The sequence below is a fragment of the Ptychodera flava genome, chromosome 1 (genome assembly GCF_041260155.1).
Source record: "Ptychodera flava strain L36383 chromosome 1, AS_Pfla_20210202, whole genome shotgun sequence".
In the NCBI taxonomy this organism is placed as follows: Eukaryota; Metazoa; Hemichordata; class Enteropneusta; family Ptychoderidae; genus Ptychodera; species Ptychodera flava.
In genome coordinates, this window is record NC_091928.1 from 28,001,310 (window position 1) to 28,025,929 (window position 24,620).

At 37.8% G+C, this 24,620-nt stretch overlaps 1 protein-coding gene across 1 annotated transcript in view; it reads right to left on the minus strand.

Annotated features, from left to right (window-relative positions):
* The window catches only part of LOC139134185 (arylsulfatase J-like), a 40,941-nt gene extending 19,283 nt beyond the window's left edge, over positions 1-21,658 (minus strand). The window contains exons 1-3 of the mRNA XM_070701102.1: positions 21,481-21,658; positions 12,096-12,207; positions 1,261-1,312 (exon numbers count right to left, since the gene is read on the minus strand). Coding sequence (XP_070557203.1) covers positions 1,261-1,312; positions 12,096-12,207; positions 21,481-21,586 — 270 coding nt within the window. The 5' untranslated portion in view covers positions 21,587-21,658. The remainder of the gene's footprint in view (positions 1-1,260; positions 1,313-12,095; positions 12,208-21,480) is intronic.
* Between the last annotated feature and the right edge of the window lie 2,962 nt (positions 21,659-24,620).

Here is a 24,620-nt window from a genome sequence, read left to right on the forward strand (position 1 = left end):
GTGGATGCAAAAAATAGGCTGGAGTGTGTAAAGTGAGTGTTTTCGTGTTTTGAAGCATAACCTCATCCCTTCTCGAAAGTTATGTGACCTGCAAAAATCAGGTCAAAATACTCGCGCTGCGCGAACGTTCGATTTCAAACTCGATCGAGTATGAACAGCTGAGAGCATAGAGCAAGCAGTTCTGCAACATCTATGAAATGCTGCAATGGATATAATAGCCGTAGCATTCAGTTTATCTCCAAGAATTATATATGTCCTCAGTCGTCAAATATGCCGAATTTACCATTTTAGAAAGTAATTTTTGAGCTGATCACGGAAAACGTTAAGTGAGTACACTGTAAGCTGTAGTGTCGTAACTGTTTCGTGAATATGTTCCTGTACGAATAAAACATTTCAAAGGTATTTACATAGTCTGCTCGTATATTTTCGTTACTGGCTTGCCTAAAATGGAACTAAACTTCTTTTAACAACCTAAGTTTGACTTTCCCCTGTATCCGAAACTTGCACCCGTGCCACCAGATACGATCACTGTGATCCTGACCTCTGAATCTCACTGACAGGTACAAATCTGAAATATAATATGTGAACCTTGTCCGTCGCGAGTATTTTCAGTGCTGCTGGATTTTTTGGCTCATTTATGGCTGTAAACGATGTAATTCACCACCTAGATATATAAACTCGTCAACGGGAAACTTGTCGTATAGCGGTTCTATCACAATGTATTGTCAATCGGGACCGTAATCTTCAGCAGCGTAGACGACATGAAAACACTGCACCCTATTATATATGGGACCTGCCATGAATGATGATAGGTGTGGGGTCGGCAAAATATGCAATTTTTTCAATACGTTTGTTCATACGTTTTTGGTACAACTGTACTTGTACCTAAGTGCAGTGCCCGTGAACTGACTGCAAACAACAAAATTTTGACCATATTCACAGTGACATTTCGGAGTGTCATAACTTCAATAAGTCTTATTCGCTCAGCTGTTTTACATGTATATGAACTTACCACCGAAGGTCACGCGTATGCGTAGCTGTAAGTAGTTCGGTTACAGTGAAAATATAATTCGTAATTTCAACATGTTAAAATACGGATTCATATCAGTACCGTCTGAACAATAGGAGAACGGCAATACAGGCATAGCATGTATGATAATAAACATAATACAGTAAAAAATGTTACAATTATATTTCATAAGTTTTTACTAGTCTGCTGACACTTTCACTGAAATTATGTATAAGTTATCAATCGATTACCTGAAGTCCGGTGCGGTGAGCAAAATATCCAGTCATGAAAGATCCACGCGTACTATAGGAAAAGGAAACAAACCAGTGTATCAATAACATATATATATATATATATATATATATATATATATATATATATATATATATATATATATATATATATATATATATATATATATATATATATATATAAAGTTTATTCATCCTGCAAATTTTAGATAAGCACTCAGAAGTAAAACGATCCTTAACCTAGATTTAAATGAGAGAGTAGAGCTAAGGATCCTTTTTGTTCTGTCCGTCAGATTTAAGATTGCGAGATGCATGAAACTTAAGTAACGGGTATTATTTAATTATACTTGAAGTAATTTGTGTTTTACATATACATACTAAAACATATACATGTCCTCATGGGAAATTACATTGCTTGTTGCCAAACAGCAGAGCGCTACACATGATGGCACAATTTTCTTCAGTAACAAAGTAATAATTGTTACTTTAGTTTCATGCATCTTGCAATCGTAAGACTAAGTTTTCATTTGGTCTTTACTCTCATTTATACGGATTGGACGTACGAAGTGGTGTTGATATTCTAAAAATATATTTAGTGGCGACACTTTGGAACAATCTCAGAATGTCTCTTTAACAGCATAGAGTTGTCAGCACTGATTATGAGCAGCTTCTCTTACCGATCATTATTACATAACTTGCGTTTCATAAAGTAACTCGATGCTCTAGAAATAACTAACCATAATACGTTATCGTCCTTTTCTTGAGAGCCCAATGAACTTTGATACTTAAATACTATTGTCATACTTTTTGCTAAGGGATGATTGCATGTAATTTGCGAAGCGTGGGTTAAGGGTGTTATCAGTTAGGTCTAAGTAAACTTTCTTCTCATTCACTCATAACGACTTATCCCAGCAAAAACAAACAGTTCCTCCGAAATAGTAAATAATACTTGACACAATCAATAATGATATGTTGATCGTGTACAGGTGTCAGCCAAGCAAAAATCTCATTGGCAGTCATTGACTGGTTCAACGGAATGCACAACAAGTGTTGGATACCCAATAAACGCACTAGAAAATTTTCAGTATTTTCACAACAGAGCAACTTAACCGGCTGTTGACCTGTGAATGACTGACTGACTTGTTATATGCAAATTACCTCTGTGGTAGATTTAAGTTTTGACAGAATTACAAACAACCACTTACAACCACTGACAACAACTGCTGATGGCACGACATTTATCGACACATGAAATAAGTCTGTAAAACATGCAATTATTGCAGACTTCTTGAGTGTTATGTAGTTTTGAAAGACAATATTTCCTTGACCAGTCTCCACAAGACATGTATGACATCACTGCCGGAGTTTCAATCTCTGATGAGGATTTATTGTCATGTGTTTCGATACTCCTGTCAATAAACCCTATTCATACCAATCTATTTGACACCTGTGCGAAGCGTGAAACACAGGTCAAAGTGTAAATTTACTACATCTGATATTGTTTACGCCTATTCATCTATCTCAAGGAACTCTTATGTAAGTCAATGGATTATAAAAACGATGCACCTCGATTTATTACAAAGCCGTTAAAATCCTAATACGCTCATGATAAAAACCTCGTTAATATATTTGTCAAAAGGGAGAATAAGGATTTATTTGATATTATAATGGCGAGCTACAACGGCGTTGAAGTATTTGAGCTTCTGAATTATTATATCCTGAACAACCTGGCCAAGAAATGTGGTAAAGATCTAGTCGGCTTACATGTAATCATGGTCTTTTTGCACTCAAGAATGTTATACGTAACAAGACAGATTAGAGAAGAAAAACATAATCTTTAAAGTGCACCATCTCCATAGCCCGAAAATAAAAAAAAATCTTCTTGGATGTTTCATTTAATCTAAATTATGACTAGTTCTGTACGTATCGAAATCAAACATCCAGACAATGTACGTCAATAAGCAGTGTAATTATCTACCAACTAAATTAAATAAATTTGTCACATCCCTTATGTAATAAGTAAACGCTTCTCAACGATATCAAGTGATAGAGGCATATTTGAGAAATCAAAAGGTCACTAAAACATAGCATCCAACTTAAGTTGCTATAACAACCAGCGTCAGTATGTGAAGACCAAAAACACAGATAGGAACTGAAAATGCTCACGTGTTTCAGTATATATTGCAGTTTTCTGAAAAGTTATATTTTGCCACATGTTTGCCACATGAAAGTGTTATGATCAACAGCATGAACAAAGTTTACAACAAATTAATTCCAAAGGTCAATAAAAATATACAAATATGTAATTAGCTGAACTTATTTGGATTTCGGGCAGGAAAAAAACTTTAGGTGGATTCAATCAAGTGGAAACACCTTCAGCAACTTTCAACAAAATCAATGTAGTTTGGCAATCCATCGACATGACACATTTTAATATTTCTCATTATAGGTCAGATGTCTGTCACCTTCCTATATGTAGCATGTGTAATCAGATCTGTTATAGTAATTTGACTCATATTCTAATTACGAAATGTAATGAAAAATGCAAATAAGCCTTTAATGGCGCGTCTAATCGCTTCATAGAAGAGTAAGAAATATCTGTCAGACCAATATCTTGGCAGCTTTCACAGAATTCGGTAAAATAGTTTCGGAATTAAATTACTCATTTCAAACATCTATGACACACAAATGAGATATTTCATATTGTGACGCACCTCAATGCTTCACTGTACAATGAGACATCTATCAGATCAATGTCGGTAGCAACGTTCATTAAATTTTGTGTCGTTATTTCGTAGGTATATTACTATTAACACGATTGGAAATGATTTGAGATAATTGGATCTTCACGTTTTTCGAATTTCACAAAATTGTTTAGCGCCCTATAGCTTAATGTTGCAATATCACAAATTAACTTATAAAAGCAAGTGTGTAGCGTAAAAAGAAAAAAACGGACGAGATTACATTTGCAGATTAAATCGACGATAAATACGCATTACTTCACCATCCACTTATCCAAAATTAATTCCATCCGTGTTTATTATAATATATGCAAAGGAACCATGAATTAAGTAACACTGCTTATACTTTCACAGAACACTCACTGTAGTAAGTTTCATCAAATTTGACGATGTGATTTCAGAGGTATATTACGAATGACAAAGTTTATAATATATGCAAAGAGCAATTGATAAACTTTAAACTGTCAATTGCTTCACAGAACAACCATATATCTGTCAGATCAATAGATTAAGCAGGTGTCATCAAACGTTTGTACAGTAACTCGGAGTAAAATCACTAAATCTCAAAATTTCCTTTAATATGCAACTGAGCTGTTTATAAACTTGACATTGCTCTATGCTTCAATGGACAATAACGAAGTTTAACTTAGTTGATACAGTTTAGAAGACAAAACATATAACTTTTTTAACTAGAACGTAGTTTAACTTAGGCAAATGTATTGTCTAATGCTATAGTTAACATGTTGCTATGTGACAGGAGGTACAGGGAAATTGTGGTGCTTGTCAGCTATCGGAAAAGTTGTCGAGAGTCTCTCCAGTTTTATTTGTCTTAATCACCCAGTGTTATTGTCATGAAAATTACCTATCTTTTTGTCCCTCCCTCCGAGATAGAATCCCGTTATCACGTACGCCTATTAAATCTCTCACACCCGTCGGCCACTCCTTAAATATGATGGTACCGTTCGCTAAGTACTTGTGTGGCGGCACTTGACAAGGTCCCATTGTTCCGTTACGTAACAAAAAGTATGAAAATAGTACCAGGATTTAGATGTATCATAGTAAATGTTTGCCTGAGCATCGGGATACTCTAACGATAGATACATACATTCATACATGTATATATATATATATATTATATATATATATATAATATATATATATATATATATATTATATATATATATATATATATATATATATATATACATATAAGCAATAAAGCACACCCAGCGATGGTATACCACGAGATTTTGACCATTTCACGATATATATGCACGAACGATAGCGAGTGTATAATATGAAGTGTAATGGTCAATATCGATTGGTGTACCGTCTCTGGGTGTGTTTTATTGCTTTTATGTCATAACAGTATATAGAAATTCTGGCATGGAACGTAATAAAAGGAATTTTCCTCAAGCTGAGAGCTAGCGCGTATGCCAGCCGTGGTATATCACCCATATACCACGGTTCTTTTCGCGTCTCGACCAATCATATCGCTGTATTTGCATCAATGTACTGGTATGATATAAGCGATAACCCCCGCCGCAGGAGGGTATACACGAGATTTTGGTACAATGCGCGACATATAGCACGAGCCGATAGGCGAGTGCTATATGGAGCGAATTGTACCAAAATCGAGTGTATACCCTCCTGCGGCGGGGGTTATTGCTATTATATATATCAACTTGAGTGCCTTTTGTTGTCTTACTTGGGTATTTTCATCACGCTAAGCCCCAAATGCAGAAAACGGACGTCTGAGAGATCGAACGTCGGAAATTCTGCGCCCGAAACCGAGCATCTTTATAAGTTGGGATTAGGCCTACGTACAGGCAAACAGTATCCTATGATAAATACGCATTACGTTCATATCGACATTGCATTTTATTCGCATGCAAAAAATACCTGCTGCAGTCACACAGAAAAGGGTCAACAGTTCAAATCAAAAGAAAAAAGTAACAATTTTTTCGTAAATTTACATAAGAACAATAGTCCTGGCTTTTTTGGCATGCTTAAAATAGATTTGTCTCATTCTGTACCGAATACACGCATACGGTATACGTCGACCGCCGCGACATTCAGAGGTAGTACTGTGAAGTTACAGGATCTATTTTTGATGGCTAATTTTGACGTTAATTGTAGCAGGAAATAAGAAGTTTTGAAATAATCCAGACTTGCGATGACTGCAACTGTGATGAACAGTTGTGCAGAGTGTGTTGCCCGATGCAGCGAGAGCTGGACGCTGACACTGCTCGTTGCATTTGATGTCAAATTTCGTCGCAGTCGCCAGGAGTCATCCCATTGTTATTTTGAACTTCTTGGTCTACATCGTTAGGACACCCCGGTCTGTTACAGCCCAAACTTTAGTAAAGAATATCTGACATACCATTACTGTGAGGCAGTGTCAATTTATTATTGTGTGAACAAACACAAGGTTCAATTTAAAGAGCGATAGGATATATCGCGTCTCAACTCCCGCAATATGAAGCAAAGTGCACGGTGCGCTGTCGCCCTAATAATTTGTGTGCATCAACACCCCAAATGTGCTGCTTCAGAGATGTCTTTCATCATCGATCCCAAGAGGAGAGTTACAGACCCACACTTTATCTGTGTATCAAAATTCGGTCTTCGGTCTTTGAAACAAAGTGGACTGTTTCGGTTTTTCTCGAGGGTCTATGGTTTAGATAGGTACGTTCAAATGCACCGACCGGGCAATTTTCGAAAATGCTGGTTTAGGGGCCCGTTTTACCACCTCTATCAGTGCTAAAACAGTATTTTAGCATCGCTGGAATGAGCTCTCGTCCAATCAGAATGGCGCATGGTAGCATTATATAATATAATTTATCATATACCCATGCCCATATCGCTTCATCCAAGAAAGTTCGAGTCGCTAAAACTATAGCTATTCCGGGGACACCGTCGATTAGTAACGTCGCGGCTCCAGTCGAGTCGTGAGGCTAAATGTGGACGTTGCACCTGGAGATCCCGGTTGGCGATAAACCCGAAATCTATACCTCAACGTAAGTTCAACTGAATAAATGAGAACCGTATAATCTTCAGGAAAGCGACATAGGAGGCAGAAGCATAAAGTCATTCGACTCACAATGATAAATTTCCTTCATCACACAAAACGTTTCGTTAATTCTCGCTCGGAATCAAACCTACGTAAAAGACTGGTCAGTTTTTTCGGCCGGGGGGGGGGGGCAGCGGTGGATTCAGGGGAGGGGGTCAGCCTGTTTTTGACTTGATAGGGGAGGGGTTCACCATTTTTTTGAAATGCCCAATAGGGCGGTCAGTGTGTTTCTGAATTTCGACACGGCTCATACTTGCTTAAAATGCATTGTGCCAGCCACACATTTCATCATTCAGTTGTATTTTTCGGCGTGCCCTTTGCGCGCGTATTTTTAATAATGATAAGACATATTCTTCAGAGCCCCGTCCTAGTGCAGAACTTTAACATATCAGACACCTGAGATATCTGTATGCTTATCATTTTTCGACGCGCCCTTCGGTTGCATTTCTTTAAAATATCAAACAATATTTTCAGCATGCCCTTCAGCTGCATGACTTTCATATATCAGATATATATATCAGAGATATCTGGATGTTTAATATTTTTCGGCCCTCCCTTCGGGCGCAGTAAATTAAGTGGCAGACTTTTTTATGTCTGTAAATTGAAAGTCTGTTTTGCAAAGTGTACTAATCATTATGAAATCTGCAGTTCATATGAAAAGCATGACAAGTTCCTGATACTTTTCTGTTTTCTCTATGAGAATTCAGTATTAGAAAGCAACATGCACAAATATTTCACAATCACAATTTTCTTACAACAGTTCTGGACATCTGGTTATGCATAAAAAAGAGTGGAGTACATTCACAGCTCATTCAAAATACTGTATTGAAACTTTAGAATTGACACTTTTAAGTTCCTATCTTACAACTGACATGACAACAATTTCATTGAAACATAGAATGACTGAATGTTTAATATATATATATATATCCACTCACTGAATCATTTAATTTATATTCCACCTTTTGTTTTACCTTTGTCGCGCGGGGGGGGGGGGGGTCACCCTGTTTTCAAAAGTTGGAATAGGGGGGTCAGCCACTTTTTGATGTCTGCAAAAAAATAATCCACCGCCCCCCCCCCGGCGGAAGAAACTGACCAGTCCCTAAGGCTATAGCGAAGGCATAAGCTGTCGAGCTGTAACTCTGCAGGGCAGCAGGCTTTGAAGTCCGATGTATTTTGAAGGTTGATTCAGACAACACTCACAACAGAACAGAGTTTCCGTCAAGTAACAAAATTAGAATGTATCTACGGGCGAGATACATGATACTGGAGATACAGTATACTGGAGATACGTGTCACTGCAAATATTGAACGCCTTTGGACGAAAACATCGACGACCGAGATCGAGAGTGACGAATTGGCACCGTCGGAGACCGGTGACGGCAGCGCTGTGGCCACAAACATGCAATTGGGACTACTATGTTTGGCATCGAACGGAATCTTCGCGCTCGCCAAGGTCGTAAACTTGTTTGACATTTTCAAAAGTCGCGGCATCTGTAAGAATGAGATTTACTTTTTCGATCGTGTCGTTCCATTTACTTCATAAATCTATTTGTAAATCTTCTAAGTAACTCTTAAAACTATGGTTATGAAAGCTATGTCCGCCGATGCCCGACTTGCCTTGGCATGGGTACAGCGCGAGACAATGATCGACACGTTCACGTGACCGAATTTGTATGTCTGATTAGTTGAGATACCATTCAATGTATCAAACTAACGACTTGATTGGATTTATCAATGAAAATATCTCATGGGTGACGGGCCGCTTTACTCACGAAATGAAAGTAATCCGCGTAAATAAACACACAAATAGCGACGAAATTCATGCAATTTGTTACAATAATTTTGATCCGTCTACGTCAAAAGAAAAATAAGAAGACTGTTCATGTGATAAATATGTAATCCCATGAAATTTTTCTCCGTTTAACGTAATCGTATAGTCGTGTTTTCTCACCTTGTTCATATTTTATTTGGTCACACATTTATGAAGCATTTGATAAGACTTTGGGAGCATGATCAATACCAAGTAAGCGCTGGACGTACCCGAGCGTTCTAAAAACACACGAAAGCTGTACAATGCACCGATAATATCTAAAGAAGAAACTGTAAGGTGCTTTTATTACATGCGTCATACATCGAAAGTCGCGCTCCATAGGATTCGATGCGAAATCGTCGATGACGTTGTGGGTCGCATAGTCATTATTTACAGAAAATGAACCATAGTCATTTTCATCTTGAAAACTTTGAGACCTAAAATGATCAATTTACATGTTTTACATAGGAAATCAGGTTTATGAAATCAGGCTAATTTTATGAAAATTAGGCCAAAGTAAGTAAATTCTTTGTTTGCGTCCACTCAAAATCCTAAAAGGTACGCGGGTAAGCGGCTAAAAAACACACACAGAAAATTTAACACAAAATCTGTTTGCCTTTATTGGACAATTTTTCTCAAATCACATGAATACTCCTGTCATAGTCGACACACTGTATGATCACTCTATGCATTTTCATAACAAATGGATCAAAATAAACATTCAGTCTTTGACGTTTGCTTTTCTCTTATTAGTTTTAGATTTCTTTCTTGTGCATTCAAAGTGTCTACATGTCAAAACCATTGCAAGCAACTTGACAGCCTCATCAAATTACTTAAGTCTGGACAGTTTAAGGAATGGGTACACTATAACAGTATACAGTAGCGGTCTTTTGTCCTCAAGTTCTTGTACGTTTCTTTCAAGTTTCTTGTAATGTCTATGCTCTGATGGAATGTCATAGTTTTGCTGAAAGGTGTCTGTTTTGAAAGAAAACACAAAACAGATATGGTAACTTGTAGCCTCTGCATTCAATTTTAGAAAGATGGGGCATCAGACAGAAGAAGAAATTGGTGATATAATTGACAAAGTATTCCCTGTAGCTTCCTCGGGACCATCCGTAAAACCAGCACCTTTCCTTTCCATCAAATAAAAGAAAGCATTTCGCAATTGTCAGTCTCCACATACAGACTCATCAGACCCAAATTTAGGTGGAAGCTTCACATCTATATTCCTTGTACTTTCAAAGTACCACACCCCAGATTGATTGAAAAGATGAAGTATCATGGCATAAATGGAAATATTTTACAGTGGGTCAAAGCTTGTTGACAAATACAAAACAGCGAGTAGTCATAAATGGAGCATCATCTGAATGGAGAATACGTCACAAGTGGTGTCCCAAAGGGTTCAGTTCTTGGACCAGTACTCTTTCTAATCTACATCAATCATACTGGCGGTGAATTAGTTCCGAACTCAAAAATTTACTGACCATACCAAGACATATAATCCCTTGCGAAATTATAGAGATCCTGAAATTCTACAAGCTGATTTGGACAATAAATGAGTGAACACTGGCGGACGCATATTGGCTACAACAACCCCTTCAATAAATACTCAATGAACAATATTTTGCTGGGACGTACAACTGAAGAAAATGACTTGGGCGATCTACTTCATTCTACCTTAAACCTTCAAGCAAATGTGATAAGTTTGCAAAAAAGCAAACAGAATGTTGATCTCATCAAACGATCATTGTCGACCAAATAAAAAAAAGTGTCATTCTTCGTCTTTACAAGCAACTTGTGAGACCACAGCTCGAACATGCAGTACAAACTTGGTCACCATGGCTACAAAAGGACATAAAAATCTTAGCACGGCAAATAATACCTAAACTCCAACACTACAATTATCAAAATAGACTTAAACAGCTTGGTTTAATAACACTTGAACAAAGAAGAATTCGCGGCGACATGATTCAACTCTAGAATTAGTTATCAAAGGCCATGACCACTGTAACCTTTCACTTGAGTTAGCAGCCGACTTGAGAACTTGAGGACACTGTCCCAAACTTCATAAACTAACCGTTCGACTTAACACAAGAAAGTACTTTTTTCAGCAAGAGTTGTGGACACCTGGAATAAATTACCAGCCGATGTCATTAATGCAGAAAGTGTGACCTCCTTCAAGAGCAGCTACGACCGCCTACTACAAGTTTGAACTTTCACAGAGGGATTCTAATACACTTTCCCATACCCAAACTGAACAAAAAAGTACGTAAAGGCCTTTCGTTTACAGGACTGATCACTGGTTTATTTTTTGTTTCAAGTTAAAATGGACGAATTAACCAAATTTTTGGCAAACCTAAGGCCTCAACTCTTTCCGATTTCTCCGTCTGCCATACTCTCTGAGTCGTGGTACCCAACATCGGCCCACTGAATCTCTCTCTGTTCAAGTCCCGATTGCTCGCAATGACCATGCCTTCAAGTTGCCGTGCAAAGGTTTCCTGTTTTTTAACTTCGATTATTTCCCTGCTTTCATCCATTTTTTATCGTGACGACAAAGCTACAACAGGCAAAGCCACAACAGACAGCGGGAACGTGAGGCCCCGGCGTGAGGCTGAGAGTATCGACAGGGGTAAATGTGTAGAGAGTACTGTTTTACGTCACCGCATGGTCCATTAGTGAAATCTGACTGCCGTAAAGGAGTGTTTCGTCGCAAAGTTAAAAGCCACGACTTGTTTTTGCGACAAAATAGCGCCACCAACGGCGAAATTTTGAAAGGAAAGTTTGTGTTTTTTTCCGAAAAATCTCCAAAAACCTAGGCGCGCGCGGACGCAAAACAAAGAATTTACTTACTTTGGCCTTATGCATGAAAAAACATAAACTGAATAACAGTGATTTACACATATCGATAGGATATTCGACGATCAGCAGATTTTTGTCGAATATAGAAATTCAGCATATGATCGTTATTTGCATATGAACCCAAACCTTTTGAGAGAAAACTATTTAAGACTGAGGCATGTAATAAAAACATTATAGCCAAAAAGGGACTAAATACCCTTGAGGCAGGAGAACATTTACCCTGATGACGTTAGGCAAATGTTCAGCTGCCGACGGGAACACAGTCCCTTGTTTCACTATATTACAGTATTGATCTGATCGTCATTTGAAACCCTTTTTATCGTTTATTGATATGAAATAGTGTAAGACTCACGGTGTACACGCAGGATGCACATACGCTTGGTTAAAGATCACTCCATCCCTCGCCAAACCGTCAATCGTTGGTGAAATGATATAAGGGTTGTTGTATCCAACGTCAGCCCATCCTAAAAATAATGCATGCATTGTTGAAACGGGTTGAATTTTAACATAATATTGCCATATCTGTTAAACGTATATTGTATAATAATGATTGATTAGACGGAAGTTATTGATGACCTCTCTACGTACAAGTACACTTGAAATGTGTTTGTGTGTGTTGTGTGTGTGTGTGTGTGTGTGTGTGAGAGAGAAAGAGAGAGAGAGAGAGAGAGAGAGAGAGAAAGAGAGAGAGAGAGAGAGAGAGAGAGAGAGAGAGAGAGAGAGAGAGAGAGAGAGAGAGAGAGAGAGAGAGAGGAGAGAGAGAGAGAGAGAGAGAGAGAGAGAGAGGGAAGAGAGAGTTCAAAATAACATAATGGGATTTCGTAAACGTATGCAACTACTGACAATCGTACCTTTTTTGTTACTACTTGCTTAAGCATGCTCGTAAAAGTGATCTTGAGGTGATGCCACAATCTTACCCGGCTTTTCATCTTTTTTATTGTCTGTTTTAATATTTGTGGATTGATTCAAGTCCGTAAAGGCTGCAACATGGCGTTTACGGTTGCTACAATACAATTTTTTGATTATTTTCAAACATTGAACCCGTTCTTTAAAGTTGTACAACACATTATGTGTATGTGGAAACAGTTAAACGGTTGTTAAGAATTTTTGAATTGGTATTGCGATTAGCATTTGATCTTACATGATAAACTGGAAAGTAATCACAGGACCCATATGCAGCTTATGTTGTAATGTCTTATCGGTCATAGAACTATATTAAGCTACATTTTATTATTCCTTTAAGGCAGGGGCTACACTGTTACAATATTTGTCACGATATTTTTTGTCTCACATTGTCTTTAATGCCACAGATGACTGTCCTTTCAAAGATATTAAGTGCACAGTAACAGTTGAAAAGATGCACGGCTTTTTTCCGCAATTCGCAAATGTACGACTCCGAAGGTCGAAATAGCCAGATTTACGACACCCAAAAGAGACATAGATTTTCTTTTTATATCGTTTTTGTTTCTATATCCATTTCTTGTGATAAGTGTAAAATATGTTGATCTTTCCGATAATGCTTGATTTAACCACAAGAAGGATTTTTGTTTCGCCGACAATCAAAGAAGTGAGATGACCATAAACTGACGAGGCTACAGTACCGAACTCTTTCACACACGGCCGGTCAATGCGATACTATAAAACTCTTGATGAATGTTAACTTCCTGAAATCCTTCACATAATATTCTATTGCTTAGTTTTGTTTGCGATAATCTGTAGTGGTTGAAAGGGTCGAGTGTAGCCGGGGAACATTACATGAATGCAGCGAGCACTAGCTGGCAGAGTTTCGACCATCTCCATCAGCTAGCTCAAGGTTATCATCATGCTCTTCATCACCCACTGCAAAATCGGGCAAAACCAAAGGCTAAGATGAAGTTAAGGTTATTTTTTAAAGTTAGTGGTAAGTTTTCATCAGCAACTTTTACCAAACATTTTCGTCTAACACTGCATATGAGTTAAACTTGCAACACTCTGAAATACAAGTCTGGTTCAGGGAAAATGTGGATCTATTACACTATTCTCTTGTCATACCTCTTGTGAGAGTTTTTTTGATCTGTTTTATTAGGTATTTTTATCACTTTTAGTTTTGTGAAAATTGGAAACTAACTTTATACATAAATTGCTCAAATATGCCTTCGCCTAGTTTATTTCACCAGAGACAAGCTGTGGAAATCATGTGTTAAAGCGCCAATATAATCAATCAAAATCCGCGACAAATGCGTCCACCCCTTCTGATGTCGTGATTCTTGATATATCATATTCTAAAACACTAGTTTTGACATTTTCGATTTGAAATTTCGATGATCTACGTCGTGACAATGCCCCAGTCCTCAAACGTTCACAGTGAATAAAACAGAAGGTAGATGCAAGACATCCTTCTTTTGATATATATCAATACAACGGCACCAGACTTTAAATAAAATAAGCCAAACGTCGTTTTAGCGTGACCAATCGTGTCCAGATGATGTGTCATCTTTCAGCTGTTCTGGGCTATAATCGGGGTAACTATATTATTGGGCACATTGCTTTTATTCCTTCTGGCAAATACAAATTTAATATTCGATAAGGTCAACTCTTAATCGGTTCTTGCATGTGAGTTTGACCCAAAGCGCCCTCTATCGTTAGTTTGATGGAAACGGGGGAATATACAGGGCCATCATGTTGCTAAAAAGGCTTTGCTACAGACAGTCTGAAAGGAGGGTACTTCATTTGCCTGTACTTAAATGGAATTACCTTCAAATTCAAACAGCGCCCTCTAGTCAGGGAGTGACGGTTTAAGGCATTTTTCGCCAGAATTTATCCGCAGATATCTCAGTCAATGTTTAGCATTTGTCCTCATTCCTGTTAGCAGCTGAGTTGTACTGAGTTGTATTCGTCGATGATATTTTGTGGGGTTTTATCGATTCGTTTTTGCGTTTGCCTTTATTTTACGTTTTCGAGCGATCGAAAGTGCCGTTCACTCAACACTGCCGCAAAAGCATGGCCAGAGTCAAATTTTAATGAGAATGAGTTTTTGGTCTTGTTTTGCTGTTTGGAAAGTAACCAAAAACACAAAAAATGCCAGGAAGAACATGAACAGAAATGGAAGCCTAAACAAAAGCAGGAACTAAGAAAGATTCTCAGATTCATCAGAAATTTTGCAAATCAAATTTAACAAATGTTGAAATCAAAGCATTAAGCAAAGGCTTGAAATTTATTCCCACTCCGAAGGGCCTATGGCAGAAAAATTGTCGTATGACATATCAACAAATTTATTCGCATCATAAGATTGTGCAATATCATGAGAAACAAACAATCGATCAATCAGACATCTGTTCTAAGATAAGTTCATGTTCGACACTACTAACAATGGAAAACCCAAAATTGTCAAACTGTCTCGAAGCAACTTAGATCGATAGAGGAAATTCCATTCGCAACCCTAATCAGAAAGAACATATCTCTAGCACTAACAGAAAAGACTGCTCTGAACAATCTGTCTAAAACAAAGAAATCACAACAAAACCCATCAATAAAGGAAGAGGCATAGCAATTGTGAATACTACAAATGACGTTATCAAAGATAGTTATAGACAGCTGTGAAATGCACACTATTTCATTCGGCGACATTAACTATTCAGAGGAAATTGTATATGAAATCATTTATCTATGACAAGAAGATCGTTGACGAGGTGATTTACAGTTTCCCTATTCCCACAAGTAGAACTATTTGTTCACCACGATGGTATCATCGGCCCATAATACACAAAACCCCAGCAGAAGGAACAATCATTATCCAACGTCCTATTAGAAGTGGCTGCTCAAGCTCAACCACCCGATCTCTGCATTTCTAGACTTTGTCATAAAACCGATTGTCCAAAGACGACTAACATATGTCAGGGACACAAAAACTTCATTAACTACTTAAAACAATAAAAATACAAGCAATTGCTCCATTCTGGTAACAACAGACGTGGTAGCAATGTAGAAAAACATGCCAAAAATGAAGCCATAAATGCAGCGATCGTAGCGTCGGACTCTGAAACAGTAAAAGCCAACTGATACGATACAAAAACCCACAACAACGTAAATAAAAGCCTTACCTTCGATCATCCTGAAACGCAACATATTTTACTTCAACTGAGATAAAATACAAACAAATCTATGGATGCAGCATGGGCTTACCAGAAATAGCTGATATCACATACCATGAAACGGAGAAAATAATATTAAATCCCAAATTAGGTCAAATATACATATAGAAATTAAAAAGGTGACATTTTCATGATTAACACAGGAACAGAACGTCAACTTCTAACATTCAGAACTTTTGTCGAGGAGTGCAACACCCTATACCCTACATTCAACTTGGGAATTCATATTTGGTCATTCTATTGACAAAATCTCACACCTTGATCTTGTGGTCTTCAAAAGCCAGAGGCGCAATCGAGAGAGATGGCTCGACTGTAAAACCCACACAAAACCATCTGACGATATTTATCTGCCACCAACCTTCAAATGCTTCATTGAAGGTGAATTACTCAGATATGTTCGCACATGCAACAACAAAATGGACTTCATAAAAAAGGTCAATTTCTCAGCGCAAAAACTTCAACAACGAGATTACAAAAAGAAAGACATAGCTTGTATCAAAAAGAAGTTAATGTAACAAAACGTCAGCCATCCTTCATCCACAGAAATAAGAGTAATGATGTAACAAAAAACTTGTCAGCACAACCTCATCAAAACCAGCCTAATCAAACAATGTGATAAGAAACTGGAAAATAATGAAGGGCGATTAAACGCTGGCCATGGTTTTCCAGAAAACCCATAATAACGTATAAAAGGAAGAAAAACATACAAGATATCCTCCTTCGAGCAAAATTCAAACACAAGGAGAGTACAAATGAACGGTCAGAGCAACAATGCACGCAACAATCAGACCACAACATAATGATCTTAGCATCTCTCTTTGATGAACAATGGCGACCATCAAACTAAGCATGTGGGAATACAAAACCATTCAAGTGACTTGAAGAAGGGATCCTACTTTGGCCCGAAACGCCGCTAGGAGGAATCACCAACATAAAACCTTTTTCCTGGGACCAAGGTCAAAGCACTATTGATTCATTGGTTTCTCACCATGTGTCCCTCATCACGAAACCCCATTGATCTACTCACTATACTGCATCACAAATAAAGGTAGAACCAGTGCGTAAAGTTGCCTTCATTTCCTTTTTTCAAACACGGACCATTGTTTAATAATCATTAATCCCATAAGAGTTTGTTAATTTTGTTTAACTTATTCGTTAAGTTTTGGTACATTTATCTTTTATTTTGAGTTTATGGAGTATTAACACATTGCCTTTAAACTATCACTTTGTCACGTAAATGGGCTATTGTACCAAGCACAGTGAACTTCATAATCGGCCATTTTGTAACTTTCGGTCGCCATTTTGGTTTCATGACGTCATCACAATAATTAATTTGCATCAATTATGTGTTTTGTCTGTTATTTGGGGTGTCAATTTCAGTTCAGGCGATACAATGCTGAAAACAGGCTTAATTAACAGTGTTATAACATTTTTAGATAATATTACGGCGGACATTTTGAATTTGGCCGGCCATTTTGGCTTTATGACGTCACCAAAATATTGATTTGCGTCAATTTAACGTTTTCTGTATGATTGAGAATGTCTGTGTCAGTTTATCCAAAAGAATATTGAAAACTGGCTGAATAAACCGTATTTTACTATTTTTAAGCAATATAATGGCGGCCATTTTGAATTTATGACGTCTTCGAGCCTTTCCGGTGGCGCAAAATTTTGGAGCAATAAGTAATTTGATCTACACATATATGCGAACCTCTGTAGCAAATTTGGCACTTTTATCATCCGTGTAACGATATTGCTGTTTTTTGTTGCTAAGCCAGCTGACTAATATAAGCCACCTGACTAATATGGCGACCAGCGTAGTCCGGCGCAGCGTACAGGTGGGGTCGACCTTTTGATGACCCGCATAGACGCACGCTGCCCCGGCCACACCACGCGGTGATTGTCGTTTTCGTCCACGGTACACCACAGATAGCTGCGTTTCCATAGCTAAGCGTGAGCGTACATATAGGTAGACTCTTTCTCGGTCCTCACCGGCTAACTTAGCAGGTTTTTTCGGTTCTATTTATGTTTTCAATGATTGTGACGAGGAAGCCAGACTGCCAGCTTGTGTTACCTCACTGGCCAACACAATCTGCCAGTCTGGCTTCTCGGTAAAGTCGTCGACAGCGCAAGTGGAAAAAGCACTATACGGTGAGAGAGGGGCTACGTTGTATGCGGCCGTACACTTCTTAGTAGACACCCGTCGTACTGACATTTATTTAGCAGTGCTGTTTCGTTTATGAGTGTTTTTTCGCTGTTTTCGCATACTAGTAGCTAGCAAGCATATAAAAACTGTGGAAACTAACATCGACCGCACAAAAACTCCGTGGATACGTACGGCTACCCTGTATCCCGCACACGAGTACGCGGGTGCGGCTAATGAAAGCTGGTAAACAGCTGCGGCCGTCCGTGCTGGGTGATCTCATTACCGTGCTCGAGCTTGACTGGTACATTTTATAACTAGCGAAAATTTTAGTTTTTTAAAATCTTGATGGTCATAATGTGACATTCATTAAATAATTTGTTTATATATAACATCAGTGACCCGATATAGGGGTAAAATTTGAAAAAAATGAAGATTAAAGGTAACGCCCTTGTGTACGACAAATGGTTTGGTAATGGTCACGGTAAACAAGCGTGGAGCGTACGTAACGGGTTAGTCTGGCAGAGACCCTGCGATTCGCGTTCTTCCCAGTGTCAGTCAGTTGAACACGCGCGCGCCCTTCAGAGACGCGACGCGAATCCCAGGGTCTGGACGTTCTTGCAAGCGACCGGTCGGATTTCTGCCTGATCCGGGTACTTTATAGAACCCCACACATCTGTTAATCAAAACAAAAACGACACGTACCATAGCCAAATAAAATGAAAAATGAAAAATAAAACCATACCGCGTATATAGGTTTACTAGCTACTAGTATATATTCTCTCCGCTCAGTTAGATAGGTGTTTCTTTTGAAGTCACAACCCTTATGAATATTCATATACTTGCAAGAACCGACAGTCGCTGTGTCTGGCAGCGCGTGCTCACAGCTGCACAGCGTAGCCTTCGAATGCAGGCCCAACTTTGGCGCGCACAAAACAAGGCACAGCGACTGTGGAGAGTCTAGTTGCGGATGTACAGCTATGATAGTAACTGCATGCCAACATTCAACACTGCCGCAAATACATGCACATGGTCGAACGGTCATTAAAATTTCACCAAACGTTAATAATAGTTAAATAAATATTTCTGAACTTTTCGGCTTGGCTTAAGACCTTTAAAGTCATTATCGAGCTGTTTTACGAAAAAGGTGCGGTTTACTCGCGCATTTGTCGGGTCGACCTCGCCACCCACTTTGTAGCTATTTCAATAAAACTACCTAACTTTTGTGAGTTTACGCTCGGAAAACAGATCATTAGTATTTATGCTACAAATGAAAGCATAATTATCGTTCTAGCTGTTCTACGTTTTGCTGCACGTCGATATATAAAGACCGCCCTTTTGCCGTATTTTATCCTGCACTGCAGTGGCGATGAGCGTAACGAAAACGAGGCTCTACAATACGATCGTTTATGCAAATTTCATAGGCTCCTTTCAGACTGGTAACAATCTCACTAAGTGACAAATTGTAACAATCATTGTTTCAGTACCGTAGCCCCGCAATGTGGTGCCAGTTTCGATCAAAATAAACGAAAGAGGGCGCACGTCCTTTGGGTCAAACTCACATGCAAGAACCGATTAAGAGTTGACCTTGTTGAATGTTAAATTTGTATAGGCTAGAAGGAATGATCGCACTGTGCCCAGTGATATAGTTGCTCCGATGATTGCCCAGAACAGCTGAAAGATGACAATCACCTGACGCGATTGGTCACGCTAAAACGACGTTTTTACTTTTTTGATTTAAAGTCTGGTGCCGTTGTATTGAGATATATAAAACGAAGGATATCTTGAATCTACCTTCTGTTTTATTCACTGTGAACGTTTGATGACTGGGATATTGTCACGACTTAGATCATCGAAAAATTTCAAATCGAAAATATCAAAACAAGTGCTTTGGAATATGATATATCAAGAATCACGGCATCAGAAGGGGTGGACGCAATTTGTCACGGATTTCAAAGATATCTTATCTTGTATGTCAAATTATAATACTGCATTACATTAACTTCTATCACAGCAATGGACACGGCTATAACATTGCTGATTGGCATTTTACGGTAATTCGTTAAATCTCCCTTAGCACTGTTATGCATTCGCATTTGTTTGTAGAAATGGTAAAGGCATAAGAATCAATCTGTCACTTTACTGAGTGCCCAATACTTTATTAATTAAACGATGGAACGACCTAACTGCATTAATTGTGGTCAACACAATAGCAGACCGAAATGGGCAAAAATAATAACGGTCAATGTGACGATAACAGATTCACAAAACAGTTCTTTTTCTATTTATTAGAGATAGATTTGAGAACTGGTTGTCACCGAATGAGTATAAAAAGTGAGCCAACACATATGAGTGAATGACGAATATCAATTACTAATAAATACGATGAACTATATAAAATAAATTACATTTAATCAAGTATTATTGAGATAAGTAACTCTCAATGAGTGACTTAAAATAATTGAAATTACTTGAAGTAACTTAAACTTAGGGGAACTCAGTTTTGTTCTGTCAGCTCTGAACAGCAACGGCGGTCTGACTCGGATACACTCTTCCGATTCCTGATTATTAGTTTTCGATCAACGATTCTAAACTTAAACTTAACCTGCCTTAAATCATAGTCAAAAGGGGGGAAGACCCTCTACTGTCTAATCTTAAATTTAGTGTTTGAATCACAATGACGCTGTACCTTATTTGTTTTTGGCAGCTAACATCTTTGAATGTTTCTTAACTTGTTGGTAATTTATACCATATTTGTCTCCACTTGAAGGTAAGTAGACCTCGTCAATGAATAATTGTCACGTAGGTAAATTGTTGGTATGTTTTTTGACCTAGCAACATGATATGTCCCCGGGTATAGGCAAGCAGAAATTGTCGTCAACTTGAGCTTAGCCTTTTTGGTATGGCGTGAATGTTTTGTTATTTTCATGAGTTAACATTATAGAACAGCGGTTAATTAGTATTGGGACAGTACAAATACAAAATGTGATCATATAGAGTACAACCTTTGAATATAGAAACAAATTAAAAGTGTGCTAATGCAGACGAAGGTTATCACATTGTCAGTGAGTGGTTAACGGCACACATAAATCATCTTGGATAGTCGCTGTGTTTGAATGTTGGAAAACACTAGATCTATCGTGGGATTTTTAAACAAAAATGATGAATTCATGTCTATAAACATAAATGAAAATTCCTCAGGAGTCCAAATCGTTATTTTGTGTATCATTTGCAACACAACATGGAAACATAATGGAGATTTCCGTAGGAATCCTTGCAAGCACGCAGGACCTTTTTCGACAAAAATTTTTAGTATCACGAACAATTTCTGCAGCTGCGCGGTCTACTTTGAGCTCACGACATCAGAGTTGTACAGAACTGATACAATACCTTTGAAAATGTTTAAAATAATAAGACAACTGTTGTACTGTCTACGTTGATATCGAAAAATTTTGTAAACTTACCCAGGTCATCGACCATGATGAACACAATATTCGGCTGATTGGTCTGGGCATCGCTATGGCCACAGGTGACCAGACAAACACTGACGATAACTAGGAGCTTGTTCATGGCTGACAATGAATTTCGTACAGTATGAGATGGAAAATTGCATAGACCAAGCTGCCTTTTATAGAAAGTTTCCTCTGTGCCATGTGATAGCGGTTACATCACTTATTCACCCTCCCCTCCCTAGGAGAACTATCTACTACTGCCCCGCTGCCAATCACTCCGTCGATAAAACCGAGTGCAAATCAAAATGGCTGACAATATGCGACAACTGACACTGTTGTCCTGATGGAAAATTTGAAAAATTGATATCGAAAGCATTTTAGGGACATGTCCTTTTTGGTTATGAAAACTTGGATTCTTAAACGATTGAATACGAAAATACATGCCTGCCAGTGCTCTGTTTATTCAATGAGCTGCAACGAAGGTCTGTAACTAAGTGACCCTGTTCACCAAGTGGGAGAACATGCGTCAAAGCTCCAGACACGGAATGACAAGAGTGCTGGTTTACTTTCACTGTTCATACTCGATCATGCATGAGAGCTAGGGCATAAAGAACCACCGTACTTCACACATCACCTCCATTAGCCAAGTAACATGAACGGGACACTGCTTTCAAAACGACAAACTTATAGGGTGTATGTTAGAAGGATTAAACCTTGATATTTACTTTTAGTTAGGCGTGAAAGTGTCAACTTTGTGGATCGTTTAAATTCTGGTCTCAGAAATCGTGAAACACAAAAATCAATGACAACAGCAATCACATACTTATATGAAAACAACCCTTTTCGTGTTTAAAACATCAAATCTATTTTGATCGAATGCTCCGAGGGGTTTTGCAGGGAGGCAGAAACAATCATATGTTTCGTAAGATGCAAAGGAGCGAAAGTGTACTGCAATATATTGATCTGTCTATCATAGAATATATCTTCAATTCTCATGGCAAGCCATTGAGTCTACAGGTGTTGTGACAATAAAAATGACATCATTACTGTTCAGAGTTTAAACACTTGATGTAATTGTACCTACGAAATGAATCCAATTTTAGGAAGTTTTGTCGCGGACAAACAGTAGGTATCAAGTAATATCATTGTAATATTATGGTAAATATGCCCACGTGCTTGCATGCATGCATGCATGCATGCATGAATACATACATACATACATACATACATACATACATACATACAAATACAAATCTTGTATAAGTATGTATTGAGCAAAAATATTTAGTCGTGATTTATCGACAATACAAATCATCTGTCTTTCATACAAACAAAAACATACCTTTCTTCCATACTTACAGTGAATTTCAAAATTGCTTGGAATTACGACACGCTAGGGTGTTTAGAAAAAACGTTTCTGGCGATAGAAAATGACGCCAACTGCATCGATATCAAACGTTGTCCTTGATAGATTTAGCAACAATTCACCCCAATATGACGTCCACTGTTCTCATTTACATAACAAGTTCAGTGTAGTAAACACCAATCTTTGTACCGATCTGTACACACACTTTACCGAGAAAAAACCTATCGTTAGCGCTCTGTGCTAAAGTGTGATATGAAATGTGATAAAGGCAATGTTCAAACAGTTAATGTACGGGTGAGTTTTCAATTTTCAATACCGACGATGTTGACTGTAGTACAGCGGACGTCGCATTAGTTTGAATTGTTGCAAAATCTATCAAAGGAGAACGTTTGAATGGATGCAGTTGGCGTCATTTTCTATAGCCAGAAACGTTTTTCTTAACACCCGAGCACGTTGTAATTCCAAGCTAATTTGAAATTCACTGTATGTATTTGTCAGCTACGAGAGAGCGTGATGAATCCCCTGGATGCGGTTACATATGGTTGACGTGTTTTAAAAAATATTTGGATTACACTTTTCAATAACATAATATGAAGTAACCCGATGTCCCTTTCAAAAATGCGATGTCAGTGTGACGTATGGTTTTACAGTTAAATATAAAGGACTTTGTTTGATTCTATTAGATGGTCATCCCACTTCCATAATATGAAAAAGAACGGATTATTCAGCGAACACAACATCCGCAATTCCTTTCTGTTGATGAAGTGTCGATCCTCTGAATTTTCCTGAAGTGGCAATGCTTCCTGTGTTATTCAATGAAAAAATGATATGATTGTTTGAAAAATGTCGGTAGCATTGCTCTGACTATGCTTGGAGATGTCGTAGACAAAATGATCGTATCTGAGCAACTGAACTGTACATGCCTATACCATATGGCTGCAATGATAACATGTTGCGTGTAAGTAAGCTATCAAGCTCTGGCGTTAAAGTGTCAAAGCTATTTATTGGTCTATTCAATTCTTACCTAAGAAAACTAAGAAAACATGAAACAGAAAGAAAATTAAATACATAAGCAAAGACAAATCATTTGTAGTAAATAATATTGACACAAATATTGCTGTTTTAGGACGTTTCATCGAAAACAAAGAGTCTAGGTATATAGTAACATTCTGATAACTGTTAAGCGTTGACGAAACCTTATATTTAGACAGATAATATATAAACAAGTAAATAAATAAATAAATAAATAAGTAAATAAGTAAATGAATGAATAAATAAATAAATAAATAAAAGAAATAAATAGATAAATAAATAAATAAATAAATAAAAATTAAAACGTTGACTCGTGCAGGTATGAAAGCATTCATACATACATACATGCATACACACACTACATACATACATACATACATACATACATACATACATACATACATACATACATACATACATACATACATACATACATAAATACATACATACATGCATGCATGCATACATACATACATACATACATACATACATACATACATACATACATACATACATACATACATACATACATACATACATACATACATACAGACAGACAGACAGACAGACAGACACACAGACACACAGACACACAGACACACACATACATACATACCCTACTATGACAGCAACACCGCGCCTGATGACTGCATTCATCGAACATAATAACCCTACCAGATCTCTCTGGCGATGTGATGATTTTCTTAAAATTCCCAAGTACTGGACTTAAATTATACGCCAATCGTTCATTCTT